Consider the following 21,353-nt stretch of genomic DNA (forward strand, 5'->3'; position numbering starts at 1 on the left):
CAGTAAAGTGTAATGGTTGCATGCTGTGTCTTTTGTGAAATATGCTTTCAGAAGGACAATTCATGAAATGCCTGCTGATCTGCTGATGGGTTGGAGGTCTGGACTCCTACTTCAGTCATTTTCAAACACCAGGACTGACTTGTAATGGTGTACATGATGTAACTTGTGGGACTATGTGGAGCTGGAAGGAGCGAACAGGGTGTGGCTTTTATATTAAAAACAGACCTTCAACTTCTTGACAGTGAAGGCAACCAAAAACACAAACCCTTCTCCACTCAGGCGCATGTTTTCAAAGAGAGACTTTTACCGCATGCGGGCTGGTTGAGCCTTGTCAAATCTGCTGTTTGATCAATTATTTACAGAAATACGTTATTCATTTCCCCCCGTAAACCCCTAAAAACGGTATGCGCGCACCAGCTTTATCCTTCAAGATCTCCCGGAAAATAGCGAGCAGATGTCCCAAAGAGGAGGGGGAGAAAGAAAAGAAAAGAGACGCTGTAACAGGCGGTGACTCGACCATCATAAGGTGAATGGCAGATCACGTTGTTTGGAGAACAGTGAGTGATTTTATGGTGCACTACGTCCACAGACGTCTGCTTTTCTTGACGTCAGGAGAAGTGTGTGCGGACCCAGCGCTGCGCACAGGCACGGCAACCACATCGCTCCCAGAGGGAAGGAGAGCACATCACAGCCACACGTCGCCGTTTAGGTATGTTCTCCCTCCTTTTTTTTTAAGCTATATATTCACACACATGCACCAATCAATCACATAGTTTTATCCTGACTTGTGCGCGTCGGCGCGCCTTCATGGCGCAGCCTCACGCTTTAACCTAAAGATGCTGCTGCTGCTGCTGCTGCTTCGTTTGACTGCCGTACCCTTGAGCGCTGCAGTATGGTTTGCACACCCACACTGCCTATTCTTTCCATAGCCTGCACTTGCATGATCACCACGACGATTGCAGTCTTCTTAGTAAAAAAAAAAAAAAAAACATGAATCGTTTTAATCTCCATTCAAACTCGGCGCTTTCTCGTCATTCACGCCCTGCAGGGCTGATGCAGAGCAAACATTTCTCAATGAAATGCACTTCCCACCTGACAACAGCTTCTTAATATTTGTACTTTGTCCTTCATGTTTTGTTCTTCAGCTGAGCCTGATTGTTTGAATGTGGAGTTGTTAAATATAGCCCAGGTCCCCCAGCTGGTATCTGCCTCCACTGACCATGCGTTTGTTTTTGCGACGGTGTATGTTCTCTGTCTTGCAACAGTCTGTGCTGCACTACTGTTTGCCCTACTTTAAAAGCTGTTATTGGTCACAATTTATTGTTGCAAGCCAGCTGTCACCAAACAGTAGTTGTGTTTTTCATTTTTTTTTTTTAATCACTCGATCCAATTGTAATTCGCAATCTGTCTGCAGATCTGCTTTCTCATCTCTTTGGGCTGCTTTAATATTTGTTTCTCTTTTATATCCTGTTTGACCATGCAAAGGAAAAATAACTAAAGTCCAGAAACTGATCATAGTGCTGCATTAGTACTGCTTCTTACCGGAATTGTCAACTTCAAACTTTATTTCCATGAATTCAGTATTATACCTTTTTATTTAGAACTCACTGTGTTTCCAAAATACACATTAATACAACAGCAGTTAGAAAAATCAACATTTTTAATGAGGGGGTGCACCAGCCAGCTAAACTCTTACCATGTGCCTGAAATGCCACATGAGGTCCCCTTTTATATTCTTTCCTTTATTGGTTTCAGAGGTGAAGGAAACATAGAAATTTTTAATCTGCAATCACTTGTGAGTACCCTGTAATTACTATATTACTAAAGGGGAGTGTTTGGGACGTAGTGGAGCAATTTGCAGGTCTTATATCATATTCCAGTTTGACTCATTTATCATTTTAGAAGGAATTATGACATAAAAACAGGATTTTAATTGTAAATTGCAATGATAAAATAAGCTTTTTGACAAAACTACAAGAAAAACCAATATGGTAGTTGCAGACTTCTATTATAATCTGAATTGAAAACGTGTAGCTGGCTCATGTGAGTAAGAGTCATGTTTTATATGGCAGTGGGGTTTATTTCCCACTTCCCCACTTTGACAACATTTAGGAAAAATCTTTGACCACAGTTCAGATTGGTAGTACTACCATTCATTTCATTGTATTTGATCCTCTTGAGCAAATATGCATCTGTTTGGTTGTGTATGTGGTCCGTGGAAACTTAATTGTGCGTGCCCTGAGTGTGCTCTTTTGACCTCCACAGCTGTAGTGTGGCGAATCCAACCAGCGTTGTAGGATGCCTCTTGGAGAGGATGGAAACGGATGGAAAAAGAAGACATCGGACATCAAAGAACATTATGACTTCAAAGAGGTGCTGGGAACGTAAGTACTACTGTTGTGTACTTTGCTTTTGTTGTCAGAAGAAACTAAAACAGCAAAGTGAGCAGATGCACCAATTCCATCCCCAGACCTGTTGTGACTCATTTGAATGGCCCCATTTAACTTACCGGCGTAGAGAGCAAGCGTTTTAGAAACTGTATAATATTAGTGTATTTCTGTCAACGAGACTGGTGGGAAAGAAACATAAAGCAGCAAAAAACATGTACTACAGACAACACACACACAGACTAATATTCAGCTTGAAGAAGCAATGTGTTAAACAGACGTCTGCACGGCAAGCAGCAGAACACACACACATCTTCAATCAGCTGATGAAACTGAGAAATGAAGTTTTCATCTTATCCATCATTGATGTCAGTGCTGTCAAATTTGAGCGTGGACTCCAGAGAGGTTGACTCAGACTTGTCTTGCTGACTCAACTCAAAGATTTTCACAAATGACACACACACACACACACACACACACACACACACAGTGCTATTTGATTTTATGGTCACAATTGCTGACATAAACGGAGACTGCTACTGATCCTGAACTCAAATGAATCCCTTGTTAACTTTTAACCGTCTGTGGATCGCTCCTTAAATTAGATGATGATTCAAGATTGTTTTAATTGTTATAAGATAAAAGTAAACCCATGTATTTCTCCACAATAGTGTATTAGAAAGTCTAAAACTGAAGATTTACAAAAGGTCATGATTTGTCGATATGTCTGTTGGAGTTGAATTTATCATGGTTGAACGCTTTAACAATGTTGTCACACAAAAAAAACAAAAATATCCTTACTATTTGATGTACTGGGTGTGAATAAAATACCGTAAATAGCATGGGTTTATGTCGAAAGTGAACACGATTAGATTTGTGCCAGAATTGGACTTTGATGCACATTTCCAAGTTAAAAACATCAACGAGGAGCTCTGACTGGGAGTGGGATATGCTTGGCAGGACACAGCAGTCTGTTGTTCTGTCAAGTTGAGCAGTACTGACATGAACTTGAATAACTTTCATAATTTCTGTCAATTCTACAGAAGCAACATTGAAGTCAGTATTTAATAATAATAATAATAATAATAATAATGAATTTTATTTATCATGCACTTTACATTTGTAAAACAAATCTCAAAGTGCTACAATGGAATTTAAAACAACAGTGACGATTAAAAGTAACAGATACAGGCTAAATCAGTAAAAACACTCATACTTACACTCATAAAATGCAACAGAGAACAGTAAAATCATTCAAAAGCTTTCAAAAACAAAAACGTTTTCAGGCGAGATTTAAATGAGTCCACCGACTGTGGTGCCCTCAGGTGGACAGGTAGGGCATTCCACAGTCGGGGTGCTGCAGCCTGAAAAGCCCTGTCCCCCATGGAACACAGTTTGGTTTTGGGGACCTTCAGCAAATTGATGTTGGCGGAGCGGAGGCGTCTGGTCGGGTCATGTGGGGAGAGAAGTTCTTTAAGGTACACTGGTGCACTACCATAGACACACTGATGGGTCAGGAGGCAGATTTTGTATTCCAGCCTGAACCTAACCGGGAGACAGTGAAGGTTATGGAGAATGGGAGTGACATGGTGTCTTTTTGGCACCACCAGTATTTACCATAACTTTCACATTATGATGTGAGCTGTGGTTCAGCTGGCCAAGCATTCACTCAACAACGTGCTCCTGCGCCGTGAAAATGACTAAAAGTGGAAGATATTCTGATCATATGATTTAGGACTGGGAAAACATGACTTTGTTGCACCTTTTACTTTTGTTGGCTGAAGGCTCAAAAGTCTTACACCCAGAGTGGCAGGTAGGTTGATGGACAGGTGTTTTTTGGTCTCTTACATGTTGAATGTGTGAAATGGTCTGTGACTTAAAGTTGATCCTCGTTTTTCTGGATACAATAGGACAACACATGTCACTTTATTAAAAAAAAATGAACTGATGCAATTCAGATGAAATGGACATAAAGTGGATTGACACTTTGCAAAGCTTAAGTTCATTTGCTGGGAGTTTTATTTATAATTTATCATTCTTGGAGCACCAATAACAGACGTTAGCTGATTGGAAATGTAATACTAATGCTTGCAGTGTCAACATGGCTGATGCTTGATGACATTAGTACTTGAAATAGGCGATATTTAGGGGAAGTGTGCTGGCTTACTTATTGCTTGTTCTGGTCCATATTTGTGACTTCCACTGTGATCCTGTTGCAGTTTCTCTTCCTAATGGTGAAAGCTATGAAAGACACTTGGAATTTTTGCATTTTCCTCACAACTTTCAGATGACCTCTCTTGAGCTACACAGTGGTGCAGTGGTTAGTACTGTCACCCAACAGTGAAAATGCTATTCTAGGCATTTCTGTGTTGCATTTTCATGCTCTACCTTTGCACACATGGGATTTGTCCTGTTGTCATATTCCCTTTAAAATCCTAAAGGCATGTATTTGAGTTTAGTTTCAATAAAGCAATACAGAGGATGACCTCTGTGTTTATCATCCCCTCATGTGTCAGCGGGAACTGGCTACACCTCTGATCAAGTGATTAATGACACAGGGGATATAAAAGACTGAAATTAACTGGGGGAATCATGAAATGAAAATATCTGGCAGGAACTGTTGGCTGCAACTTGTCTGTGAAGGCTGGAGTTCAATCCGCCCATGGAAAATCTGGTGGCAAATTATGTTTGCTGCTCCCCTTAAATTGACCCAGATTGCTTGCTGTTATAATTGTAAAGTCTAAAATCTTATAAACAGCATTTATTGAGTCTTCATTTTTTTCACAATTGGCTAGATTAATCTCCAGCCAGCAGGATCAAGGTCCCATGCAGATGGCTGGGCTCATGCAGACTCGTGACTGCAGAGTTGAAATGAGCCCAGATGGTCAGGGGGGCACCTCTCCACCCCTAAACTGAATACAAGTGACTTCACACAACCTCACCTGTGAGGACATGAGTGTGCCATATGTAGCATGCTTGTTTTCCTTTTCTTGGAGTCACACCTGCTAACCCTGAGAGGCAGCATGGGACCAGAAATTAATGAATGTACTACTCAGAAAATAAAAAAGAAAGAGATAGCAGTGGGTAGATGGGACTGTCATGCTGTGTCAGTATTTGCAGGAAGATGTTCCTGTTAGAGATGTTACTGAGCTTCTTGATGTATTTAATGCATACTGCAGTGATACCTGTTTATGTGAGAAGTCATGACGGCTGAGTGCTTTAAAATATTGCTGTAATTGCACGAAGACTTGAACAGGAATCTAAAACAAGTGATTCCAATTCAAAATATGATATTAAAGCTTATATAACAAGGACTGAATTGCCAGATTAATATGTTCTTGTACTTCAGAAAAAAAGAGAAGAAAAAGCTGTCATAATAATATTTCCCTCCTGTCACTGTAGCTGGACCTGGCATAGGGCAGAATTAATGTGTTGACGGAAAGCTCCTTATGCTCAGAGAAAAAGATTACAGAGGAGCTTTATCCAGGAATTCATTGAGTAAAGTTAATTGATTTATGTTGGAATATTTTATTCCGATCTGGCTAATCCTCACCGGCCTACCTCTGTTAGAGGTCCACTTGAGGACATACTGTCCTCAGACGTATGATGGAAATAAAATTCCTCCACTTTAGAGTTTCTCTGTTGCTTTAACGAGTAGTTTTTCCTTATAAGCTTATTTATAACATCAATGAGCTTCAATATTCAAGTTGTGATTGCAATCCTTAGTGCCGAGATTTAAATGAAAAAATGTGATGCAGTGTTACCCAAAGTGGCATATACACATTTTTATGCCATTAACATGATAGTGTTTCAGGATGCAGTTCAGAGAATGATGATCAGGGTTGTATTGTAGTGGCTAACACTCCCGCCTCACCATCTGTCAAATCAGGTTTGATTCCTGGCTTGGCGGCCTTTCTCTGTGGAGTTTGTGCTTCCTGAGTGAGCTTTAGATTACTCCCACAGTCCAAAAGTTGGTTTATTATGTGATGTCTCTAAATTCCCTGTGTGTGAGAAGGTCTGTCGGGCCTTTGATGGACCGCTGGTGCAGCAGGTTGCACATCTTGTGCCTCCTAAGCTGGATAAAGTGAGTTTGAAATATGGATGCAGGATCATTATTTTTCTTTCAAGATGCTTAGATACAGTGGCTGATAGCTCCACACACAAAAATGTTTCATTTTCGTAATTTTAATGCATGGGTTCATGCAATGACAATAAAATGCATAAAAAGGCAATAAATCAAATTCACGTGGAAGACAATGAAAGTAGAATGATGGTACAATCAACAGAAAGAAACTCTCAGATGTTCGAAGCTTTAAGCACAAGTTTAGCTTCATGTCTCAGGGTAATAGATAAAATCAGCTGCTCAAAGGGAACAATCAGGAAATCTTAAGAAAACACATTTTGCCTTCCTGTTATGTTCTTTATTCACGACCTTGTTGAAGTTTAGATTAAAACTGGTTTATGGCTTAAAGAGTTACAGATGGCAGCAGGTAATTTGTCTGATTGCACATACAAAGACCAAAAGTCCCCATATCAGCACTCTCTACAGATCACTGATTGACTTCTTTTATTGATTAGATCAATGCAGATAATAAATGGCTCAGTTTTGAGTTATCATCTCTGTGGTTTTGATGTTTACATGTTGATGTTTTTAACAGAGCAGATGTTGTTGTCTGTAATCACTATGAACTGGTTATAAATGAGATACAACTTAAAATTTTCTATAATACAAAAAGCTTCAAAGAAAGAAAGAAAGAAATCCACACATCTCCAGAGAAATGTGTTCACTAAAACTGATTTAAAGGTGAGCAGCCTTACAGCGCTTTGTGACTCCTTTTCCATGTGAAGCTCAAACCAACATTCACTAAAAAGTCCAGAATAAACTGATTTTATTTGGTTTTGTCTCATGTAGTAAGAGTGTAAGAGGTTAAAACTTTGCCTGGTTTTACAGTTTGACTGATCTGCAGGGTAAGGTGTGCCAAGACTTTAGCTCCCACAAGTTTTCAGTCTTCACCCAGAGAGATTTTGTTCAAGGCTGAAGGGAAAAGGGAGCGGAGCGGCTCAGCCATCCCTGCAGTTGTTATGGATTATTGCAGCCATCAGTGTAATTACTGGAAGTGCTGGCTCTGTAACGTCTCAGTCTTTCCCGGGCGTTGACATCATGGATGTCTTTCTCTCTTACACTTGATTAAATGTCCAATGAAATTACTCAGCGTAATGTGTTTATGTATGAAATAAGATACTGTAGCTTGAGTAGTGATGCTGTGGATGAAGATTGCTTCATTTTATGAGCCTTGCAGACAGAAATATCCCCACAAGGTGCCAGGTTGTCTGACAGGAATAAAGTGCAGTTAACTAAATAATTTCAGACCACAATAAAGCAGAAGGAGCAGTCTCTCTTAAAGCAGGTTAGATCATAAGTGCTGATCTTGGTTTCTCATTCAGGAAGCCATATGCCATGTGAAAATTAAAGCACGAGTTTGCAATTGGCTCATTTGAGGTTGTGGCTGTGGTTAAAATTTGAAAATTCAAGAATAGAAAAGAAATTGCGGTTTTGCTTTCAAAACTATGAAGCATCTGTGAATTGATCCTTAGCTGGATAATGAATGGTTTAATAGTGAGGAAAAAGCAGTGATCTGGAGAAGGGGTCAGTTTCAGGAGCTCCTCGTGAATCCCGGATGAAGGAGAGGAGTGTAAACATTGTGACTGTGCAGCTCTGAACACTGCTGGAAAGCACTTGTGCTGCTTGTTTGTAGAGAGGGCCAGAGGAGCTGATAGGTTCGACCTACACATGACTTTAGTGGAGTGGATGGAGGCCACGCAGTTGTAAAACTGTGCGCGAGCCGCTCAGTCCCAGGCTTTGTTGATACGAATGTATGAAGTTATTTTTGCTGTGTAAAAAATTGATTTTTTTGAAAGGGATTATACCATATGTGTGCACTTATCCACTCTTCTCTTTTTCTGTGTCTCTTTCTCTCAAGCCCACTCACACAAAATGGATTACGCTAAAAAGGGAAAGCTTTTTTTTGGGGCTTGGGGGCACATTTGGCTTAAAAGGAGTGTTCGTATCTGGTGAGATCGATGAACTGATGGATGCTTGAAGATGTGTGCAACAGGTTCACTGAGCCCACCTCTTTCTGACTGATAGTACCGTGTCTTAAACAGAAGTCTCAGAGTAATGCCGTACTTGCCATTTCAGCAAACATCCATCAATCTGAGTGAAGGCATTTGCTCCCACTCTCAATACATGGGCATGACAACGACAAACATTTATTGTGTTTTTTAATCATTATTTCGATTATCAAAGAAGCAGGAAAGGGAACAGACAACAGAGAAGAAAAATGACTGAAAAAATTTTGCTCTGCAGAGAACTGGCAGAATCACAAGGCTTAGAAAGTAGGAAATAAACGGTGCAGCCATCAAGATGAGAGAAATGATCTGGGACTTAAGCACATTAAAAGAATCTCTTGTCTCCCATGAATGCTCGAGATCAGAAAATTGACATATTAGCATTGACACGTTTCCGCATTGGCTACTGGTAAAATTAGGGCTTTTGGGATTGATTAAAAAGGTTAGCTTATCCAGTAGGATTTATTTCAATGTTATTTTATTCAGTCTAATAAAAATCAGTAATGGAGGGCACTAAATATTTTTTCATGCACAAAACTTCAGCACATAGAAACGGCCTTGGACGAGGCACTTTACTTTTACATAGGAAAACCAAGACGAAGAGAAATTGAATTAAATTGAGCAGAATCCAACAGCCGCCCTGTACAGAACTAATTCGTGTCTAGACGTGGGATCCTTCATGTTTTGAGGGAAAGCTTTAGAGAAGTTAATCAACACATTAAATATCTGCTTGACTTACAGATGGTCATCTGGAATGTGTGTTTACATCATGTTGAGAAATCACAACGATAAACTGTCAAGTGAAGCCTCGAAGATGGACAGCAATAGCACTCTGATGATAGTGAAAGCAGTGATAGCGATATGAGAATGTGTGAATCAATATTTGCCCATAGACAGCTGGGATTGCAGTGTCCTCAACTATTTGTGTGTGAGTGTGCATGCATGTGTGTGTGAGTGAGAGAGAGAGAGAGAGAGAGAGAGAGAGAGAGAGAGAGAGAGAGAGAGAGAGAGAGAGAGAGAGAGAGAGACAGACAGACAGACAGACAGACAGAGACAGACTGATGCTGTAGTGGCACTGATGGCTTTGGAGCAGATAGCATCACTTTGCAAACAGATTATCTATCTATCTATCTATCTATCTATCTATCTATCTATTCATGTGCATATGGCCACAAACCCAGCCAAGCTGGCAGATGCATCGCCCAAGAGTTTCGAGACAAATGACTCATGTGCAACTTCTTTAATTTCTTAACAGTAAGTCGATATGTGTGCCAAGATTATTCGCTGCCATACATTTCTGTGGTCTGCACCTCACGGCTGATGGAATAGAAAAAGTCAGTGAGCTCGGTCAACAGCAAATATCTGTTTTAAATCATTTTTCTCACTTCTGTCAGTACGCTCACATTAGTGCTTTTACAGAATCTCATTAGTTCACAGTAGCAGCTACAGTAGTATCCTCTGTTGCTCTGTGTTCCTCTCCCAAACCCTCTGAGAGCCCACCCCTGCTAGGTCTCCAAGGAGAAATGAGCAACTGGATGGTTAATTACAGTGTGTCTCATGGCAACAGTAGAAGTGCGTGTGCGCGCGCATGTGTGTGTGTATGTCTGTGTGTGTGTGCATCTGTTCCCATAAGGATCTTTTTCTAGCGCTCATTCATTCTCAGTCGCTCTGTCACTCACAGGTTTTTAGAGACATTGAATATATTTCTTTTGTAACAAACCAGATAAGCCTGATAGTGGATTCGAGTGGGAGAATGTACAGCTATGCTAACAAGGCAAACCAGAGTTTAACGATCCACACAGCATCTAATTGGCGCTAACATCACTGAAAACAAATACTTGAATGTCACCTACCGAAATAAAGTGCAGCAGAGACTTGTAGGGTTGTTTGTTCGATTTAATAAGTATGCAGAACTTTCATCGCTTTGTAAAAACCTTCCAAAGTTACACACCGCTCAGAAGTGAAGTGAGGAGCTCCGACTATGTGAAAGACCGTGGATGGAAATCATCCTGACAATACACTTATCAAATAAACTAGTCCAGTTCTGATTAGGTAATTTCACTCTTTTGTCCTGTGAATAAACAAATTGATCAGCTGAAAATGGTCAGAAACACATTATCAGTAAGACATTCTTTTGGTTGCAAGTTGCTAACGTGTTCAGTTTGTGCTGTATCATGTCAAAGACTTTCTCAGATCTCTTTCTTCTTTTAGTAGAGATCTCAGTGTATATTCTGAAAGCGTCATTCCACCTCATGCTGCAGCCATTGAGTTTAAGTTAATTTAAGTGTCAGCGTTGTCTAATAGCATTTTTGTAACTCCTCTGATCAAAATCTAAAATGCAGTATAAGCATGGATGGGCACTCTACATAACCCTTAAGCTGGTGAATGCATTGTGCAAAACATTTGCATTTAGCTGTCACCAAAGCAACATGAATTCAAGAGTCGAGTAGTTTCTCCATCAGCAGAGTATCACAAGCTTGAACCTTTCTGTGATTTACAACATCCTGCGGTGTGTATAGTTGAGTAAGACTTGTAACCACACCTGCATCTGATGTGTTGCTGTCTGAGATCATTGTTTCAAATATACTTGCTTTATCCAAATTATTCGCGAAGGCTTGGAATCTATCCCAGAATACATTGGGACAAGAGGAGGTAAAGGAGGAGCAGATCCTACACAGATCGCAAGTTGATCATTGGGAAATAATAATGCTTTCAGCATTAACAAGCCGGGCAAGCACAGGACTCAGACAGGAAAGTAAATTAATGATAAATGCAGACATGTCTATAGGCTTATGCAGATTAAGAGAGGTTAAACTGCTATCACCTTATCACCAGAAAACATTGCAGTATTATGTAACATAATGTTTACCTTTACTATGAAGCCCTGGAAACACCACTTTTTGAACATGAACCTAGAAGTTACAGTCGAGAATGCTGGGAGTCTTCACTGTGGACAAAAGTGTGGAAATGATTGACAGACCAAGCACTAAAGCCTTGTTGCCTGCCTGAGTAGAAATAAAATGCAACGTGCCTGCATTAAGGGCCGCACAGCTGTTGCTTGATGATGGTTGATAAAGCCTCAGTGAAGACTTGTCTTGATCGGCGACAGATGCTGCCTACAGTAGGAATATTATTCTAATTTCCTCCATAAAGTCACATGTTAATCATTAAATGAAGGGTCCTCTGTGTCCGTCTTGCTCACTCAAATGTCTTTATTTTAACTGTCAAATAAGACTAAACAGAGTTTAACTGCTTGATAATTGAAATTTAGCACTCCTGACCCTCTGGTGAAATCCTGGCTGTGAAAGCTGCACACTTAAGCACATTAAAATGCTTTCACGGGTCGATGCAAATTGGAGCTTTATGTGATTTTTGCTCTCCGTTTATTTTAAGGAGATTCTGAAAAAAAAAAAAAAAGAAAGAAACTGGAGATGCTTTGAGAAAAGGTTCTCCTCTCATTCCTCATCCTCAGCCCATACACTGATGCAAACATTTCTGCTGCGCTGGTTCGTTGAGCACAAGATGGCCACGGTACAAAGCCATCTCAAGGATTACCACGGATTCTCACGCAGGGTGGATGGAAAAAAAAAACTACATGAAGAGGAGGTATACTGAGTGACAGCAGGTCACATGATGACTCCACAGCTCTGTAATTAACAGCTAATAATCAGTACCAGCCGAATAGGAATGGAGTGAAAGGTGTGCTCACTTACGAGACTGTACCGTCCGTATCGTGTTTCATGCTGCAGACTTGAAGTCATTTCCTATTCCAGTCCCCACAGTCTGGTGGTCTGTTGAAGTTATGTAAAGCCTGAACGTTGACTGTTCATTGTGCTTTGAGCGACAATGCCGTTTCACACACACATGGAAAAAATCCCTATGCCTGCTAACAATGTTGGTGCATTCGGGCCTCCTCCTGAGCTCCCTCCCACGCTCCTGTGGGGAGACTGTGTAAATACACACTATTCTCCCTCTCATCATCACCAGACCATAATCCATAATGCAGTCTGGTCTCCCTCAGATACAGCCACACTACATTTACTCTATCTATTATTAAATGGATTAAAAATAGTTTCTTTTTAAAGCAGCTGCCATTTCAATAAATGTCTCTTTGTGACTCTTTTCTTCACCTCCTGAGCTTTTCCTCAGCCCTCCAAAACCTCTCAGTAATGTCACTATTTTGAATTATTCATCCAAACACCACTCACATACGCAGGCACATGCACCTATGCTGCGCAAACACAAACCCAGAGGGGTGAACACACAATTTTACAAAATCTGCTCTATTTAGGAATTTTCTCTTCCCAACTCAGTCATTTAGATGCATTCATGTCAGATTGGAAGCAGGCCAGATGTGTAAGTTTGCACTTGTAATTTAAAGAGTTACTACCTTTATTAATATTTATTTATTTGTTTATTTATTTATTTATTTATTTATTTATTCATTTATCAGTCATCTTTCATATTGTAAAAGGCAACACTAATGATTTAGAAAAAATATTTACATTTTTGCAAACTTTGACACACGCACATGAACACACACACGCACTGACACCTAAATCAACAAAACAAACATGAATACCAATGTAAACCTCAGTCGGTTGATTAAAACGTCAATAAAAGGTGAGGAATCAACTAAATGTAGATTAGTAAGCGCCACTTTAATGTACTGATATGTATTCATAAATCATATCCACACATTGAATTGTATATTACTATGCAATATGTATGTATAGTTAGAAGTAGTATGTACTGAAGTTATCATTTTTTTAATGGATAGAAAATGTATAAGGAAGATAAACTATAGTAAGCATAAAATAGAAATATAGGAATAACATAACCATATAGAATTAAATGAATAAGCTCTATAAAACAACAAAAAAGTATAATTACAAATTACAGCCCCTCTCAGTTAATTAGCATTCACATCAGAAAACAATCTCAGTGTTTGTTATTGTTTTGTAACAGTTTTAAGCCATCTTGGCCTGAAGGGTCCGACTCATGTTCTGTGTGTGTGTGTGTGTGTGTGTGTGTGTGTGTGTGTGTGTGTGTGTGTGTGTGTGTGCATTTCAGGGGTGCCTTCTCTGAGGTGGTCCTAGCAGAGGAGAAGAGGACCCAGAGGCTGGTGGCCATCAAGTGCATCCCCAAGAAAGCCTTGGAAGGCAAAGAGAACAACATTGAAAATGAGATCGCAGTACTACACAGGTGAGGCTGCTGAAGGTGCACAGGCGTGCAGCGTGTGTGCGCGTCTGTGTGTGTGTGTGTGTGTGTGTGCCCTGCAGTCCCAGCAATGCCTCTTCCAGGAGTGCATGTTACAGATGTGGAATATATGCAAGGGGTCAATTGAATGGGTGACTAAATGCATGGTGTCAGTAGAAACAGTAGGATTGTGCACCGGAAATGTCAGGAGTAAAAAAATAGACCTATTTTTAGTGTCCCTGTTGCCAGGGCAACAGCACACAGAGGCGGAGATGGTGTGGAGTTCCCCGCAGCAGTGTACTGAAAGAAAGAGAAAGAGACATAGAGGGTGGAGATGTGGAGAGAGGGGGGTAGGGTAGGACAGAGGGAGATGATATGGAGGAATGGGGTGGAGTGGACTTAATATTTAAAGTCACAATTTCATAAATGAGAGAGTCAAGAGAGCAAAGGACGTCAAGAGTTTAAAAAAATAATCTGAAGAGGGAGAGAGGGATTGTCTCACTCTGCTGAGAGTCACATTAGCCCTTCTCAGCTGCTGTTGTGTTAGTGATGGTTCATATGCTCTCAACTTGACTCGAGAGCCAAGAGAGAGACGCTCGAGCGTCTGTCGGCTGGTTCATCACAACAAACCAACCAAATCAATTCAACTGCGAGCGAGACCGGTGTTTGTTTCTGTCATTCTGTCGTTTCCAGCTGCGCACATCTGTCATTGGTATGAAGCGCTCGTCAATCTGCACAGTTTGAATAGCATAAATATATCTCTCTTTAGTCTTTATTTACAGATGTGCTTATCATAGAAAAGAAAGAAGAGGGCTTTCTAAATGTGAATTATGCAGCAAGTATGCCATCTGGTGACCAATTAACACTCGTCCTTGGTTGGGTCTTCACTTTAAAAATGCCTCAGATTTCTGCTGACGTGGGTTTGTTTCTCCCTCAGAATCCAGCATCCCAACATTGTTTCACTGGAGGACATCTTTGAAAGTACATCCCACCTATATCTTGTCATGCAACTGTGAGTTATCCTTCCTCTTTGATCTCACACAAGGGGTGGTTACGTAAAAGAAGGCGTTTGTTTCCCACGCATTTTGCCTTTGAAATCGCTCCGAAACACGTGATCTGATTTTGTGTGATTGGCAGGAAAACAAGTCAGCATAATTTTTTCCAACAGAAACATCAGACGAGATCTGATTCAAACTTATAAGTTTGAATGTGTAAATAAACTCTTCAGCCACATTGTTAAATATGTATGTAATCTAATGTGGTGCCATATGACCGGATTTAATGTTTGTCTTTCCATGACATGTGTTGTGCAGTTCTCCTGCAAGCACAATAGTGTCCTGATATGAGAGAAGCACATAAAGACAGTTATGTGCTGTTAGTTTCAACACCTTCCATACTTTGATTGAAATGAAAGTTCACCTTCTCAAATTGTTCTTGCTGCTGCAGTGTCTCTGGACCTTCCAGGGAATGATGCTTTAAAAACTACTGTCCTAAAGCTTTACATCTGTCAAGTTTTCCCACTGCGTTTTTAAATAGATCACTTCAAGTGCAATGCAAACCCTTGGTAGCATCCAAAATGGTTTGTGGGTTTCAGAAATATTCAGCTTTGTACATGTTGTTGTAGTTTTGTAAAACCCACAATATCTGCTCGTTAACTTGACAAATAGCAAATATGCCAAAAAGCAATTGCTTAGTTTACAAAGTACCTTGTTGCAGCCTCAAATCAATATACTCTTTCCACTACTATCCTTTGTGCAGCTGTATGAAGAGCCATTTGTTTTTAAAGTGTTTTCTAACCATCAGGGTGTCTGGAGGTGAGCTGTTCGACAGGATTGTGGAAAAAGGTTTCTATACAGAGAGAGATGCCAGCCAGCTCATCCACCAGATTCTGGATGCAGTCAAATATCTCCACGATATGGGGATCGTCCACAGAGACCTGAAGGTATCTGAATTCAGTGAGCTCCATCTGGCTCGGCGTCAGCCCGGGCTCATTTCTCCTCCATTTTCTAATCCTTCTCTTTGATCCTCCCTCTTTGTCTTTGCAGCCAGAGAATTTGCTTTACTACAGCATGGATGAAGACTCCAAGATTATGATCAGCGACTTTGGACTGTCAAAGATTGAGGGAGCAGGCAGTGTCATGTCCACAGCCTGCGGCACTCCTGGATATGTGGGTATGGCCTTTATTTCTCTGGTCAGACAGAATCTCCTGGCCTCCCCCTCCTCCTCCTCCTCCCCCTCCTCCTCCCCCTCCTCCTCCTCCTCCTCCTCCCCCCCTCTCTTTCATGTGAGCTCAGTACTTGCTGTTTCCGTTGATGTCCCCTCTTTATTCACTGCGTTGTGAGAGCCTCTTTCATCCTCTACTGAGTCAATTGCAAGTGTTTTAGAAGTGCTCTCTACCTGTTTAACATGACCTGCCAGATCACATGGTATTACTCGAAGGTCAAGATTACTTGAATACACCCTCACTGCTGCTCTCGCTTGTATATTTGCAACTTTGTGAGTGTGTGCTCTGTGTTTCACAGCTCCCGAGGTGCTCGCTCAGAAGCCATACAGCAAAGCCGTGGATTGCTGGTCCATAGGAGTTATTTCTTATATCCTGTAAGTTGGAGTTGCTTCACCTCAGAGAAATGTGAAAAGTAATAATTTCCTAGCATCTGAGCAGCTCTAATATCACTCCCTCAGATTATGTGGATATCCTCCGTTTTACGATGAAAACGATGCAAAGTTATTCGAGCAGATTCTTAAAGCAGAATATGAATTCGACTCTCCTTACTGGGATGACATCTCAGATTCAGGTACTCTAAACAACAAAACCATTGCAACAACAACCGGTGTCTTAAGAGATTGATATAACTACTTATATTTTCTTGACAGCCAAAGATTTTATCTGTCATCTGATGGAGAAAGACTCTCTGAAGAGATACACTTGTGAGCTGGCCCTCCAGCACCCATGGTAAGAACAAAACATGCTTTATAGAGCTCTACAACTACACTTTGTCTGCAAAACTGAAATATATTTATTTCACTGGCACCACTTTCTCTTTGGATAATGGCTTTCTTGACCAACATTTAGCAGCTGTGAGATGCCAAGAGAAGTCTTTTTTTGTTTTTGATAAACCACCTCAACATTGAAGTAACAGTTGGGTGATTTTCCATCTACTAGTTAGATTAAGCTCACGTCGTTATGTAAACTATGATGCATCAGTAAACTGCTTCATGATTGCCACGAAAGCTTGTCAACAAGTCATTGTGTGCAGTAAAAGCCATTTTATCTCTAAATCACCTGACTTATTGTGTCTTGATAAATGACCACACCTACAACAGCAATTGAAACACCAGCGACAAGTACCGGTAATCACAATACTAACAATCAAATACACAAAATACTGGACAAAGTCAAGATGCCAGCAGGGTGTTTTGAATATTAAAGGTTAACTGGATATTTTTATTACTTCTATAGTAGTTCAAGATAAAACTGTCAGCCGTTAACTAGAGCTAGCCTTTGGGCATCAATTTAATCTTCTCTTCGCTGTTGACCTCTGTGTAGATCATTTTCTGCAAATGTCGCACAGATGTTTCTTCAACCAATTGAATCAGGCCACAGGACTCGGTCATATGTGGCATTAGCCCGTCATGAGGGTGTGTCATCCTGGGCCAAAGTGTCCCGGATGTGGCTTGTTGGCATTAAATTGCATTAAGGTGTGAGAACATGCCTCACTGATGTTAGTATCTGTGCGTAAAATCATATTCACGCTACTTATTTTAACAAACCTTCAAAAATTAGGAGTCATAGAAAAAAGCATCCAGTTGCACTGAAATAAAAATGCCTGGTTTTTCACTCAGAAAGTAGCAGATTAAGCTATCAATGAAACAGCTTTGACTATTGAACTAAAGCGAGTTAAGCAATCTATCCAGTTAATCACAGAGCCAATTCCCACACGGGAGGCTCTCATGCAAGTAACCTTCGTAACGCTTGGTGACTTGCAGGATCTGTGGCGACACGGCTCTGGACAAGAACATTCATGAATCTGTGAGCGCACAAATGAAGAAGAACTTTGCCAAAAGTAAATGGAAGGTCAGTGAAAGCACAGTGCATCCTGCTGATGGGGCAGTATGAAGACTCTCGGGACATAAAGCTCATTCCGCATGCAATCAGTTTCCCAGGTTCTCACTGTCTTTCTGCCTCTGCTCTCCTCTCCACCTCGCTGTGCAGCAAGCGTTTAACGCCACAGCAGTGGTGCGCCACATGAGGAAACTGCAGCTGGGCACCAGTCTCGAGGGACCCAGTCAGATTACTCCCACCAGTCCTTGCCATGGACATCTGCTCCCAGAGGAAGAGGAGGAAGAGGAGGATGATGACTTGGGGAATGGGGAGGAGGAGAGCTGTAAGTTAGCCCTTTACAGGGAGGACATGTCAAACGCATCTCCCTTCACTGCACCAGTCTGATGGTGGCTGAGGACTTAAAGGTTAACTGTTGCTGCTGCAGTGATTACCAGTGCCTCAACTTATCTCAAAACCCGGAGCTCACAATTCTTCCAAAACTTATACTATGCTTGCATATTCTAACATCATAGATTTTGGAGCCTTTTAAATGCATTGAAGACCCTGTCAGTCTGTGAAGTGATGCTATCAGTCTTGGGGCCTGTAGTATTCAGAATTTTTCACTTTTTCCAACAGAGTCACAAGATTGCATTCTTTCAACGTGTTTTTAACAACGATCTAATGAAGTGTGAATCACAGCTCAGTCGCCAGCGAGGGGAGCTGTACTGCTACAATATACTGAGTGCATGTGTTAAACCTGATTCAGTACACACACTGAAAATAGGATGCATTTGCCTTTTTTTGGTGCAAAAATTAAAACTCAGTTAATCAGACTGATGCTAGTAACCTGTGTTGTTGGTTGGTCTCTCTCTGGCCTGCATGTTTTTCATGGCTCTCTGTGCCTGCACACCTGATTCAGATGGCTTGTTAACTGGGTTCTGCAAACCTTGGTAACTCACTGTTGTTTTAGCCAAGTGCATTTGAGTAAGAAAAATAATAAACACGCAGGATAATGGCTCTCTGGGGTCAGGGTTGGAGAAAGCTGCTGCACAGTTTCACTTTGGTTGAACACAGAATATCTGTGTTTAATTTTTGACAAAGTTGGAGTGAATCTATCAGTCAAGCTTTTTTCATATAACAATTTTCAAATAGGATTAAACATGAAACGAAAACAATACAGAACAGGTGAGGATGTGACTGGAGCTGTGGACTGCACCATCAGTGTCACAGAAAGAAATAAGATCAGGTTCAGATCTGGATACGGTTAAACCTGAGTGCTTTCCGCTGCCCCTGCATGTAGTCTGGCCTCCTCCCTCAGTTCAATCTGGTATATATTAAGTTAAGTAGGGACTCTAAATTGGCAGTAGGTGTAATTGTCTGTGAGTGATTGTGTGTCTCTCAGTGCTGTGATGGGCTGGTGTTTCCATGATGCACTCTGCTTTGTTCCCATCGTTAGCTGAGAATGGCGTCAGCCCCTACGATTGGTTAATTTCAGAGTGTGAATTGATAGATGGAAGGTGTAGCAACAATGACTGATAATGCTAATTTGGAAAAAAGTATTGAAATAGCTCTGAAAAGACAAAACAAACACAATGAAAAATGTGATCATTTGACTTAAAATCAGTAAGAGGTCTTCAAAACAGCCAGGACTTCATCAAAAAGATAGAAATGTATGTTTGTGATAACAAGATAAAACTGTTGCTACAATTAAAGACAATATTTCATGTGAAGTTTAAAAAAAATTAGGCTTCATTTTTTATACTTTTAATGTGTCAGTGGTGTAGTGGTGAGCTCTCCTGCCTCACAGCAAGATTGTTTGCAGTTCGAGTCCAGGCTTGTGGCTCTTTCTGAGCAGAGTTTGTTATCTCAGTGTGTTGTTTGTTCGTCTACTCACACAGTTCAAAAAAATGTATTTAGACTGAAAATTAGAGTGTGTGTTCTTATGTGTGTTTGGAGCTTTCCTTGAACTCGATACCTTCCCTGTTCTGTAAAATCCAGTGTCTCACTACGAGGGCGGCCGTCGAGGAAGCAACGAGGGCAGCACGGACCGGGACAGCCTGAGAAGCTGCACCTACTGCTGCAGGCCGGCCAGTCGCATCTGAGAACAGCTCTGCTGTCACAAGGACATTTTGTCCCTGGAGCGCCCAGAGCCCGTTCGCCCAGTCTGGCCAGGAATGCAGAGTAGATATCAGGCAGTGTCCACCAGAGCACATCCACAGCCTGCAGGTCACTGTTGTAGTGTGGACATACACCATGGTCCAGAAAAAAACAAAAAAAAAACACATAAAAACATGGTTAAAGATACACAAGTTTTAATTTTGTTGCAGAGTGGCATGCAAGGCTGCTTCAATAGATGCAGTTCTTTTATTCTCTTCTTTTTTTCTGTTTTGTTGTGTAATTAATGTCACGTGAATCTCCCACCAATGGAACATGCAGCTGGTCTTTTTGCAGTGTGGCCACAGGAAGTGGTTCTGGACAGTACCTTCAGTAAAGATGTAAGCTTCAGGAGTTTTACTCGGAGCTGAGGGAGTAGCCAAAAGGAAGTCTCCTCCACTGCGTTTGCTCTCACATTGATCTGTCACATCTACCTCTGACCGTGTATCTGCATCCACCCGCATGTGCTATGTTACTGTCTCCAAAAATCTGTCCAGACGGGACAAAAAAGAAAAGGGAAACGCTGTTTTTTCCTCAGAAAGTCATTTAAAAAAATTCACCTGAGCTAAAAGCTGTTGCATGTTTTAAAACTCTTAACCCCTTGATTAAGTGTAAATTTGAAAATAAATTAAATAAGTTAGATATAGGCGATCATTTTCACTGCCGATGTCGATGGCCTGTGCATTTCAGTTTGATCACCCTTCAATCTCAAAGTGAGGGAGGGTTGCCTTCCCTGGGGGCAACTGACCTCACCCAGTAAAACATGCATTTTTGCAAATGAATTTGTTGAAAGTGTAAATTTAAAGTAAGCTTTAATGCAAAACCACAAATGCAAATGTATATTTAAAGACCACATTACAAATTGAGGCCTCCAACTAGCCAAACTAACTCAATATTGATAGTAATGAGTCCCAAAGCGCTTGACATAAAATAGGGAAAAAAATAAGTATTAACAGAGGACAAGATATAAAAAAGACTAAATGTTTCAAAAAGTAATCTTCCCACATTTTGAGAATCCCTGCTTTTACTTTGATATTATTATTTTTTTAAGTGTTTCTGTCCTTAGTAATTCACTTGTAAACCTTGAAAGTCTTTTTGAAAATCAGATATTTGGAAGTGGAAGGTGAATCAGGGGTTTTTAGACTCTATTCTGGCTCAGACTGGGTTTGTGAAGGGTGATACTGACCTGAAACGTCTGCATGCTTCTGTTGGGAAAAACATTGAAATGTATGAATATCAAAAAGGAGACTCTTTTGTTTGTTTGTTTTATGGCTGTTCTGTTACCTGAGGCTCAAACTGAGATCCCCGCACATCTGTATGTAGATCACAGGAGTCCGCTCTCTTCCTGTTGAGACAGAAGTTCATTCACATCACGCCCGTCCTCCCTGTTCTGTTTCTGATGAGTGTCAGCTGTCGGTTTGCGGCTCAGGCCCGGCTCGCT

General features: G+C 40.9%; 1 protein-coding gene across 1 annotated transcript; it reads left to right on the forward strand.

Annotated features, from left to right (window-relative positions):
* The first annotated feature begins 516 nt into the window (after positions 1-516).
* On the forward strand, positions 517-20,003 carry camk1a (calcium/calmodulin-dependent protein kinase Ia). Its single transcript, XM_030090877.1, has 12 exons — positions 517-709; positions 2,266-2,384; positions 13,590-13,721; positions 14,653-14,727; positions 15,519-15,657; positions 15,761-15,887; positions 16,239-16,314; positions 16,399-16,511; positions 16,591-16,669; positions 17,704-17,791; positions 17,930-18,101; positions 19,757-20,003. Exons 2-12 carry the CDS (start codon positions 2,299-2,301, stop codon positions 19,858-19,860), a joined length of 1,191 nt encoding a protein of 396 aa, XP_029946737.1. The 5' UTR covers positions 517-709; positions 2,266-2,298; the 3' UTR covers positions 19,861-20,003.
* The last annotated feature ends 1,350 nt before the right edge of the window (positions 20,004-21,353 follow it).

This window comes from Salarias fasciatus, chromosome 5 (assembly GCF_902148845.1).
Source record: "Salarias fasciatus chromosome 5, fSalaFa1.1, whole genome shotgun sequence".
Classification (NCBI taxonomy): domain Eukaryota; kingdom Metazoa; phylum Chordata; class Actinopteri; order Blenniiformes; family Blenniidae; genus Salarias; species Salarias fasciatus.